General features: G+C 37.4%; 1 protein-coding gene across 2 annotated transcripts in view; it reads left to right on the forward strand.

Annotated features, from left to right (window-relative positions):
* The first annotated feature begins 2,303 nt into the window (after window positions 1-2,303).
* The window catches only part of jph2 (junctophilin 2), a 165,672-nt gene continuing 155,765 nt past the window's right edge, over window positions 2,304-12,210 (forward strand). For both annotated transcript variants that reach the window (XM_059980571.1, XM_059980572.1), the window contains exon 1: window positions 2,304-3,075. In XM_059980571.1, the coding sequence (XP_059836554.1) occupies window positions 2,697-3,075 (379 nt within the window). In that variant the 5' untranslated portion in view covers window positions 2,304-2,696. The remainder of the gene's footprint in view (window positions 3,076-12,210) is intronic.

The following is a 12,210-nucleotide window of genomic DNA, read 5'->3' on the forward strand; positions in this document are numbered from 1 at the left end:
TGTGACCCGACCAACATTTTCTATTTTATTGCAGATTTTTTGCATCTACTAAAATGCTGTCAGTAAGTGAATCATTTTTCTTCTGCTTTTAGTGACAATTCCACTGGTTAAAACCAGTGAAAGAACTAGCATAAGGATTTCATACGATGCTATGTTCCTTTACAGGCATTTACAGTATATCACCACGTATGCAAGTAGAGAACACTTTACTCTTGTTGTATGGGGAAAACTCCAGTTCTCAAACTGTTATAACACCGCATATCCAATACCAAAGGTATTGAAATACCCAACTAACAAATATGCTGTTTAGTACGTAGTTAGGGGAAAACAGCAATTGTCAGAATGTATAAGTTGTAAACAAACAAGTGGTAGCTTTTAAATTGTCACCAAATGTGAGCTACACACATTAATCAGTTCTGAAATTCTAAAGTCATTTGCATTAACTTACACAGTAAAATGTGTTAATCAACTGCATTAACAAACCCTCTATGCTAAGGGTAGGCTACCAGTTCACAGCAGGAGGCCACCTAATAGCTGAGCTTTGGAAACTGACATAACTATATGCATTGGCCAAATGTACAGATAAAAGGGCCATGGGAATTGCCCTACATCAAACCAAGCATCAGACATCTTTTGTACCATTTTGTACCATTATGACACAAATCAAGGAAAGTTCTAGATTGTATTTTGCCCCTTAGTTAGCATCTGTTAAGATGTGCTCCTATTGGAAATGCATCATTGTATGGAACCATTTGTCCATACCCAAAGTTCTGAAGTAAACTACGCTTATGTTTCTATTGAAACAGTATTCAATTAAATTTGAAATAAGAGTATTTAAAAAATGATGTTCTTTGTTGAATAAAGAGCTGCTACATCTGCAGTTCCCGATTCTATTTGGTTCTTTCAAAGTTATGTATTAGCTTATGTAAGAAGTCTTGTGAGGTTGATTGTCAGCTGTCAAAGGTTAACGGGACACACCAAGCAATTTTCCTGACAGTCGTACCAGCAGGCAATATCAAATTTACCTGATGTAGAGAAAGTCCTTTCACCGATTCTGCACCAGAAAACGACGTCAAAAGTTGTCATCTCCCTTAGAAAAAAAATACAACTAACATAAATCAAAAGCAGTCAGTTGTGTTCTGTTGTTTTCTAAGTGTTCGTTATGCCATACATTACAAATATTTTACAAACACCTATCACATTTTATATGGAACACTGCGCAATTGCTTAATTAAATTCTAACATATTTAATTTTATACCAATACTTTTATTGCGGGATTCCTGACATTCGGTTGTAATTTTCTCCCTTCGCGAAAGGGGGCTCCTTGCATGGGCGAGCTATATTAATAAAAACGTCCACATTTGTGCTCTGACTGGGTTCCTCGCCTTGAAAAGAACAAAATCGTAATGAGTTGCGTAATTCTGCATGCGGCAGAGGTAAAATATTGGCGTATGAACTGCTTACATACCTTAGGTATGCAAATGATTTATAATGCACCAGACACCCACATACATTTTGGATTATTACCTTTGGAAATGACAGTTCCACGACGTTAATTACTGGTGCACCCTAATAATCCATTTAAGGGTTGAAGTAAACACGGTAATTACAAGAAAATGCACTTTTAAAATGTAATCTAATTTTGAAAATTTACAATCATGTAAAAGTGGAATTATAGCATACAGTGGATTACGTGACTGGTGGCAACTAATTATATTTTGATTCGAACATGAGTTATCACTCCGTTTGAAGCTTTTATGTATCAAACTAATTCATGATCCGTTAGGTCGCCTTCTAGTGACCGGAATTACAAGATAGATCTTCCCTTCCCAAAAACGACTCGGGACAACCGTTTACGCCTCGAACGCTTGAAAACTATCTTATCTACGTGTTTAGCATTCACAACCCTTTCAAAACAGAAAATGATTATTTCAAAACACGTACAACGATACAAAAACAGATTTAATTGGACGAGTTTCGAAATTGACACAGGTATTGGAAACAGGGATATAGTTGAAACTATTCCCAGGATATTTAATTTGTACTAAATTTCTCGGAACCGAATATAAAGCAAAGGAGAGTTGTATTGCTGTGTTTTGAAAATTACAGTTCTTTGTGATTTAAATTAAATCCCGAATAAAAGCCGATAACAGGGATAGTGCGATTTTTATTTATTACTTTTCAAGGATACAGTTAATGGAATTGCACAGGGCATGAAAGACATTGATGGGGAAGACGACGCTTTTAAGATCACCATGTATGTCTTTTTCAGTAAATAGAATGACAATTTTTGCACTGTTAACTCGCTTTTTGAAATATTAATCCAGTCCCTTAACGGTGCTGCTGGTAATGTTTTAAAAAAAGCGTTTGCGGAGATTGTTGATTGGGTTTTATTTTTGGAACCGAGTGTGATCTGATAGCCTTGTTAGGTATGTTATAACATTCCGGTTGTATGCCGAGATGGAGAAGTGGGGTCAGCCACTCAGCTGCCTCCCGTTCCCCCAATGACGTCTGGTTGTTCGGTGGGGAGAGGCGCCGCACTCTCGGCTACCAGGTGCACGGAGCCCTCGTCCCCATCTCTCCTACCTTCAGAACTGAACACTCATCAGTTCGATCCGGATTCCTTTCCTTATATACATAGAGTAACCCCTTTCTGATTCTTTGCTGCTGGCGGCGGGCGGCATCCGTTTCATGCATGAGTGGAGGAAGATTTGATTTCGACGATGGTGGGGCGTACTGTGGAGGATGGGAAGGCGGCAAAGCGCACGGCCACGGCATCTGCACCGGCCCCAAGGGCCAGGGCGAGTACTCGGGCTCCTGGAACTACGGCTTCGAGGTGGTCGGCGTGTACACCTGGCCCAGCGGCAACACCTACGAGGGTTACTGGTCTCAGGGCAAAAGGCACGGCCTGGGCTTGGAAACTAAGGGGCGCTGGGTTTACAAAGGCGAGTGGACGCACGGTTTCAAAGGCAGGTACGGGGTCAGGCAGAGCCAGGCGAGCGGGGCCAGGTACGAGGGCACCTGGAACAACGGCCTCCAGGACGGCTACGGTACCGAGAAGTACGCGGATGGAGGTAAAATCAACTCCCCCACCCCCTTACTATGTGTCACCCGGCTCCAATTCTATCAAATTCCAGTTTACATTAAAAGAAGCAACACATCTATCGCTCATAACACGAATGCATTCGGTTCTGTTATCCTGATGTACGTGTTGCTCTGTATTCGGAGCTCTCCCGTTTGAATGTTTATTTCTATTTTTTTTTAATATTAAATCGTTTTATTTCTCTCTTCATTTGAAATCAGATATTTTCTTTTGAATTGCTTGCTGGCCTCCCGTCAACGTTATTTGTGATTTCTTGTCCGGTTGCCATGGTAACGGTATCAACACGTAACACGAGTTCAGCACTGAATGTAAACTAAATACTTTTCAACAAATTAACAGACCCAATAGAGTATTGCCTCTTACTCATTGCTGCATTGTTAAGTTATCCAGGGATCAACATTTAAAAAGAGATAACATTTTTGTATGGCCTATATATAACATATTTTGAGGAAATGGGAATTATCTGGGGAAAATTAATTCCTGTCACTTGTTGATTCTTAATCTCCGGTTGTGGGTGAATAGCTTTGATTTTTCGGCAACCAGTGTGATTTGCCCTTAAAGAAAAATAAAACCTATCATAGATGTAGATTTATCATCCATTTAATGCAGATATTTATAAAAGTGACGATGAAGAGTAAACAAGAAAAGTACCCACCTTACAGATACAATACTTGTATTTCATATTTCTAAACACAAGAGATTCTGTAATTGTGGGAAATCTTGTGTACCAAATGCTGCAGGAACTCAGAAGTTCAGGTAGCATCAATGGACCGGAATAAACAGCTGGCGTTTCTGCCTGAGACCCTTCATCAGGACTTGATGAAGGGTCTCAGCCTGAAACGTTGACTGTTTGTTCAATTTCATATTTCTTCTTGGCAGCATTAAAAGGAAAATAGGCAATTTGACCCATCCTTTGTCAGCATTTAACCTTCCTGATGGCAAATGAATAAGAACACAAGAAAATAGGAGAACTAGACCACCAGTGACCCAAGCCTGCCCTGCCGTTCAATATGACCTTCGGCTAATCTACCCCAGCTCTTAACTCTTCCTCTGCTTCAATTCTTTCTTCATACATATTTTCTCTTAAAACCACAAAGCAGATTTTTAAATCTGTGATATAGTCTTTCTAAAACCCCAACATATGAAGCACGGTATAGAGCTCAATAGTATTCCAACTATAATTTTACCGATATTTCAGTCAGGTTGAAAAATTTCTCTTAATATAAATGTTTTCTCTTTTATTACCAACTATAGTATATCTTTGTCAACTTCTTTTTCAACCTGGGGAACAGTTTTGAAAGTTCTTTACAAGAGCTCTCTGTTTGTCTATAAGGCATGTATATAGTTTAACCACTGTCATATATTTTCCAAAATGCATCATTCACACTTAGTGCTACAGAATTCCAATGGCCACTTTTTAGCCTTTTACATATTATTAATATCCTTTCATTGTATCCTTTAGTTTTCTAAATACTTACCGGTATCCCCACAATGGTAAAATACATGGGGACAGGTGGAGGGGTAAGTTGTGTTGAGGAAGCAATGCAACTGCAGCAGGATTTAGACAGATTGGAAGAATGGGCAAAAAATGGCAGATGTTATACATGTTGGGAAATATATGATAAGTGCATTTTGGTAGATCAAACAATAGTGCAGACTGTTATCTAAATGGTTAGAAGGTTCAAACATCAGAGGTGCAGAAGGACTTAGGAGTCCTCTTGCAAGACTCCCAGAAAGTTAATTTACAGGTTGAGTCTATGATAAGGAAGATAAATGCAATGTTGGCATTTATTTCAAGGGGAATTGAATATAAAAAACAGGGAGATAATGCTGATAATGATAATGCTAATAAGACACTAGTCAAGCCACACCTGGGGTATTGTCAACAGCTTTGGGCCCTAGAAAGGATGTATTATCTTTAGAGAGAGTTCAGAGGATGCTCATGAGGATGATTCTAGGAATGAAGGAGCTAACATATGAACAGTGTTTTACAGCTTTGGGCCTGTACTCACTGGAATTTAGAAGAATGCAGAGGGACCTATAGAATGTTGAAAGGACTAGATCGGAGATGATGTTTCTAATGATGGGGGTTTCCAGAACTAGAGGGCACAGCCTCAAAATTGAGAGGTGATCCTTTAGAACAGAGGTAAAAAGTCATTTTTTTTATCCAGAGAGTAGTAAATCTGTGGAATGCTCTGCCACAGACTGCGGTGGAGGTCAAGCCCATGGGTATATTTAAGGTGGAAGTTGATTGTTTCCTGATTGATCAGGGCATCAAATGATATGGTGAGAAGGCAGGTGGGAGGCTCTTAGTGGGATCTGGGATCAGCCATGAAAGAATGATGGAGCAGACTCAATGGGCTGAATGACCTAATCCTGCTCCTATGTTTTAATGGTCTTATATTCAAATTATAACACCACTTAGACTTGTATCCAAGACATTATGTTTACAGTCAAAATAATTCGCCCATAACTTAATCTTGTTAGATTTGATTCCTCACTATAAATCATTACAAAAATCTGTTTCTTTCCTCCCATTTTCCCTCCTGTTGCATTTTTCTTAATTTTCTCTCTGAAGTTCACCTTGTCAAATGTTTTCTATAGTCCATGTACACAATACACGGTTGTTTAAATATATAGCATCCAGATTATCTGTGAGTAATTTTCTTTTATGAGGAGTTATGCTTTAGCTATTCTCCTCCAATACCTGAAGGATCTCTTCTCTTCATCTATAAGTTGAATAGATTGACTAAATGTGTAATATTTTTTCAGCAAGAAGCAGTCTCAAAGTACATCAAAATTATTAAACAGTGCTATAGTAGAAGAAAAACACAATTCACTTTAATCCTTCATTCTCTCCTGACTTTCTTGTCCTAATCAGAAAAGTTATTACCCTAATAGGAGTTTTGATGCAGCTACAGTGGGCTGTCTTCCTGCCAAGTCTCTAGCTTGCTATTTTTATATTAAATAATTGTTTCCTCTTGGATTTTGACCTTTTGACATAACCGCCTAGGCTTTGCATGCATAAAGATGGTACATAAATACATCTATATTTTTCAGTGGTTAATTATATGTCAATGATTTTAATCTTATGAAATTATATAATTAAATAGATAGTGAAAAGGGGAAATTACAATTGATACTCTTACTTAGAACTTGAGTTATTTCTTAAAGTCATCATTGACAGCTTGCAAGATGAATACAAATCTTTCTGGAAACTAATGCACAATAGTAATCAGATGCAATAATGATTCAAGGTGGATCATTATGAAGTAAATTCTAATGTAGATACCTTGATTTATTTTTTTGACCAAATTATTCTCTAACCAACATTTCAAATAAAACATGTTAGAGGTAATGTTTGTAATTCAGATTTATAATTTAGACCTGGCATCAAAGAAATAACAATTAGTGAGCATCAGAGTTTATTAAACAGCTGGCGATCTCAATCTGAATTTACATATTGAGAATCAGATATTAGTTAAAGTAGTTAAATGAAATTATATTTTCCCCATTAACAAATCAGTAATTGAATCGGTAAATATTTTTCCCATTAATTGTGAATGCATAAACATTTGCTTTCATGTGATTGTAATAGCTAAACAATGCATCAAAATTTGTTAAATATTCCAACTTACATAACAGATTTGCCATTGTGTACTGTGTGCACTAAACAGTGATACTGCTAGAGGTGTTGGCCAGTTTCCATAGTAACTATCTAAACCACACTGCATCAACTCCAACTGCAATATTACACTGCAGTAAATGACTGTCTTTGAAAGAAATTACTAATTTATATTACAGCAAGACTGAAAATATTACAATGAATGATTCCTCAAGTTACTTCAAATATAACATTTTGAAATGTCAGTGTAAGTGCCTGTTTATAGAAGGGGACAATTTTGGTCATTTGAACCAGTTCAGCAGATGCTGGATGACACGTCCATTTTCATTTCAACAATATATCAAAAATCTGCATTCTGAAAATTCACAACTTAACCTGAAAACCACAATGAATAATGTATCAAATGAATTAGAATCTCATTCCAGATGTTGTTTAGTTTTCACACTTCATAATTAACATCACAGAAGTAACAAACTCTATTCATTATCTATTAAGTAGTTGTTAATAATATCCCTAATGTATTATGTACTGCTGGTAATACAAAATCAAGGCAATCAAGCATTAAGTAAGCATGTCTCATTGGCGGTAATATAATCAATTCATGGATGTATGGTTTTCCTACTACAGCATCATGGACAAGACCCAATCTTTATTTTTGCTTATATAGTATTCTCCAGTGTATTAAAATCAAACAACTGTCAGCCTTCATTATGGATATTACCCTGGCCTCTAGAATGTGGAATATAAAGATGCAAAATTTAGACCCTCACACATGCTCATTGCAATCATAGTTTATCTGTGCCTTAACACCACATGCCTACATTTCCCCAACATCTCTCAACATCTTTCGAATGAAAAATCTAACATTCTCAAGATTTAAATCATCAAGTAACTATACCTTGTTTACTGTTGGTCAGAGTTCCTAATTTATATTACCTGCTGACAGTAGAAATGTTTCCAATCTCACCTAGTGTTTAGTAATACTTTGAAAATGTATTAACTACTAATCAGCTTATTTCCTGGGAATACAGCCCGTTTGTATAATTTTTCCTATGAATTGAACTTTGAAGATCAATTATTTAGGCAAATTGTCACTGCTCAAACTTGTATTTCCTTCCTAAGGTATGGTTTAATTATCATTTTTCCTCTTTGTACTCCAGTCTTCTAGATATAAAGACTAGAATTCAATTAACCTTCTTAATTGCTCTCTGTATCTGTGGCATTTATTGATCTCAGTACATGAACAGCAAGTCTCTGAATCTCCACTACCTCTAACTGTTCACCATTTGTAAAATACCCTGTTCTACCCTTTTGGATATCAGGAGGATAATAGTACACTTGGCACAATAGTTTGTTAACTTCTTCTCTTATTTATTCAAAGCTTCCATCAATGCTTACAAAACCACCATTTTCGTGTTATCAACAAACTTGGGATATGTTACTTTCTATCCCATCATAAAATGATTTATACATATACTGAATAGTTGCTGTCCCTACACAGATCTGAGTTGGAAAATAGCAGTTTCAAGTCCCTATTTAGAAATTTTAGTGCATAGTTTGGATTGGCACATGTTGAAGTTGCAGTCTCTTAGATTGGTCTTTAATCATCTGCAGATTATAGATCTAATGCTACATCAATTATGCACAAAAAATAAGTGTCCATTTATACTGGACAATATTTATATTTAAATCAAAAGCACTAAAAATTATCTGGTCAACACACACAAAATGCTGGAGGAACTCAGCAGGCCAGGCAACATCTATAGAAAATAGTACAGTTGACGTTTTGGGCTGAGACCCTTCGGCAAGATTTTTCCATAGATGCTGCCTGGCCTGCTGAATTCCCCCAGCATTTTGTATGTGTTTCTTGGATTTCCAGCATCTACAGATTTCATCTTGTCTCCTAGCATCTTCTGTTTTTTTTTTGCTTTTAAATCAAAAAAGGTAGTAGGGATAGTCTGGGTAACTACAGACCACTGAGCCTTGTGTCTGTGGTGGGAAAGCTGTTAGAAAAGATTCCTAGAGATAGGATCTATGGGCGTATAGAGAATAATGGTCTGATCAGGGACAGTCAGCAAGGTTTTGTGAAGGGCAGATCATGTCTAACAAGCCTGTTAGAGTTCTTTGAGGAGGTGACCAGGCATATAGATGAGGGTAGTGCAGTGGATGTGATCTACATGGATTTTAGTAAGGCATTTAGGTAGGCTTAGTCAGAAAGTCAGAAGGCATCGGATCCAGGGAAGTTTGGCCAGGTGGATTCAGAATTGGCTTGCCTGCAGAAAGCAGAGGGTCGTGGTGGAGGGAGTACATTCAGATTGGAGGGTTGTGACTAGTGGTGTCCCACAAGGATTGGTTCTGGGACCTCTACTTTTCGTGATTTTTATTAACAACCTGGATGTGGGGGTAGAAGGGTGGGTTGGCAAGTTTGCAGGTGACACAGTGGTGTTGTGGATAGTGTAGAGGATTGTCAAAGATTGCAGAGAGACGTTGGTAGGTTGCAGAAGTGGGCTGAGAAGTGGCAGATGGAGTTCAACCCGGAGAAGTGTGAGGTGGTACACTTTGGAAGGACAAACTCCAAGGCAGAGTACAAAGTAAATGGCAGGATACTTGGTAGTGTGGAGGAGCAGAGGGATCTGGGGATACATGTCCACAGACCCCTGAAAGTTGCCTCACAGGTAGATAGAAAGCTTATGGGATGTTAGCTTTCATAAGTCGAGGGATACAGTTTAAGAGCCGTGAGGTAATGTTGCAGCTCTATAAAACTCTGGTTAGGCCTCACTTTGGAGTACTGTGTCCAGTTCTGGTCGCCTCACTATAGGAAGGATGTGGAAGCATTGGAAAGGGTACAGAGGAAATTTACCAGGATGCTGCCTGGTTTAGAGAGTATGCATTATGATGAGAGACTAAGGGAGCTAGGGCTTTATTCTTTGAAGAGAAGGAGGATGAGAGGAGACATGATAGAGGTATACAAGATATTAAGAGGAATAGATAGAGTGGACAGCCAGAGCCTCTTCCCCAGGGCACCACTGCTCAATTCAAGAGGATATGGCTTTAAGGTAAGGGGTGGGAAGTTCAAGGGGGATATTAGAGGAAAGTTTTTTACTCGGGGTGTGGTTGGTACGTGGAGTGCACTGCCTGAGTCAGTGGTGGAGGTAGATACACTAGTGAAATTTAAGAGACTGTTAGACAGGTATATGGAGAAATTTAAGGTGGGAGGGGGATATATGGGAGGCAGGGTTTAAGGGTTGGCACAACATTATGAGCTGAAGGGCCTGAACTGTGCTGTACTATTCTATGTTCTATAAACATCCAAACTTGAGCTGTGTTGTTATATGAAATGTGGTCACATGATTTTCCATAAATAAAAGTTATTATCATTGTTCATGATTTATCACTGACTGCCTTCATTCCTTTCTCAAGTGGACTATTTTAAATTTAAGTATTTCACACTTTCGCAATTTGTATAACTGTTATTAACCTTGTACTGAACAGCTTCATTTGTCACTAACTTCCAAATTAAAACTTACAGTATTTGCTTTGAAATATTTAGAATGGTTCCTTACTTGTAAAAGTCATAGATGACTGAACATATTGTAAAGGTTAAATTGGGAAATATTGGGAATAGTAAATGAATCATTGGTCACTATTTTAACCCCACTCAGGTCATGTAGAAATGAATGCATTTACGAGTTAGGAACTTGTATACTTTTTTTAAAACCTGTTCTAACTGCTTACAATTTTAAACTGCCGGCAGAAGGAGCATGTACCAAATCACAGAAATCTTATTAGATATGAGAGACCATCTGACTCTGATAAATCTAGGGATGTCTGTGTGCTTTACTTTGAGAAGAGTGACCAATTTTAGAAATTTGAATTAGGGATAATACTGTTTGCAGATGATGACTCCAGATGTATTAGGACATTTCTGATCTCTATTTCGATGTTCCATCAAGAAAAAGGTAGGATTTCCCTCACTTACGTCTGCCATTGGACAAACCTCCATATTCAATGGATTGTTTTCCATAACGTCAGCCACTTCTGACAAGATTCTACATCTTTCATCTTCAGCATTTCAAAGAACATTCTCTCTATAACTCCCGGATTTAGTCCCCTTCTCAAGGTATATGCACATACTATCACAGGAGATCCAATGCCTGTACATTTATCACTTCCGCTCCCAACATCTGAATGTCACAGCAATTCATTTGTATTTTTTCCAGTTTAATATATTGTATTCTTGGTTTAAAATATAAACTGGATAAAAATAAAAACAGGTTGGATGACTACCTCATAGAATATCCATTTTTTTGTTTGAAATGTTGACCCAGAGCTTTCAGTTTCATATCACTTTAATTCTGTGTTCCATTCCTGCTCTGATCTATTTTAGTTCTCATACACTTGTAAAAAACACTTAATTTTTTTTTTCTGAGGGGTACACTGCAGCCCTTGAAACTAATACTGAACTTAACATTTTCAGGTAACCTCCTATTTTTTTTCCCTTCTTACATCACAGATACAGCTGCATTCTTCTATTCCAAGTTTTTTTTTAATTCTAAATGTCTCAGATTGTTTTCTTTTATAAAATGATGTTACCTTCACATCTTTTCTTTGCTGCCTCTCTCTACTGTTCATTCCCTCATCCTGCTTCTTTTCTCACTTTCCTCATTCTGAAGCATTAGTGCTGTTTCACAATGCATTGACACTAGTGGATCTGCTGAATTCTCCCAATATTTTTAATTTTTAATTTTTTCCAGTTGCTGAATTGTATTTCATGCAAAAATCAATTTCTCCTTTTATAAGTTCAAAAACAATAAATGATGAAACCTATTAGGCTTTAAAATAATAATATGATTCCTGAATTATGTGATTCTGATATAATCGTGTTTCAATTTTTCTCCACCCTGTTCATTCATTTCCCTTTAAAGTAACTTCACATGGTTTGATTCAGCTAAGTTAATATATAATGTTAAGTAAAGTTAATAGCATATAAATCACAATAAGGACTAAACTCTAGAATTATATGAAAGTTATTGTACAGAATTTTAAAATAGACTTTTACCCAACTAGTCCAAGTAAATGTTGATGTTAACCACATGAATTACCTCATCCTATCACCATAAACTGTTTTTCTCTCTTATTTCCTTTATAACCTTGCCTAATCCTTAAGGGAAAATTTTGCCTGATGAACCTGTTGGCATTCTTTGAGGAAAATACAAGTAGAATAAATAAAGGGGATGCAATGGATGTTGTATATTTGGACTTTCAGAAGGGCTTTGACAAGGTTCCACACATGAAGTGGCTAACCAAGTTAAGTACCCATAGTATTACAGGAAAGTTACTGGCATGGTGAGAGCATTGGCTGATTGGTAGGAGGCAGCAAGTGGGGATAAAAGGATAAGAATCTTTTTCTGCTTGGCTGCTGATGACTAGTGGTGTTCCACAGGGTTTAGTGTTAGGACCACTTTTTATGCTGTATGTCAA

The sequence above is a fragment of the Hypanus sabinus genome, chromosome 9 (assembly GCF_030144855.1).
Source record: "Hypanus sabinus isolate sHypSab1 chromosome 9, sHypSab1.hap1, whole genome shotgun sequence".
NCBI classification, from domain to species: domain Eukaryota; kingdom Metazoa; phylum Chordata; class Chondrichthyes; order Myliobatiformes; family Dasyatidae; genus Hypanus; species Hypanus sabinus.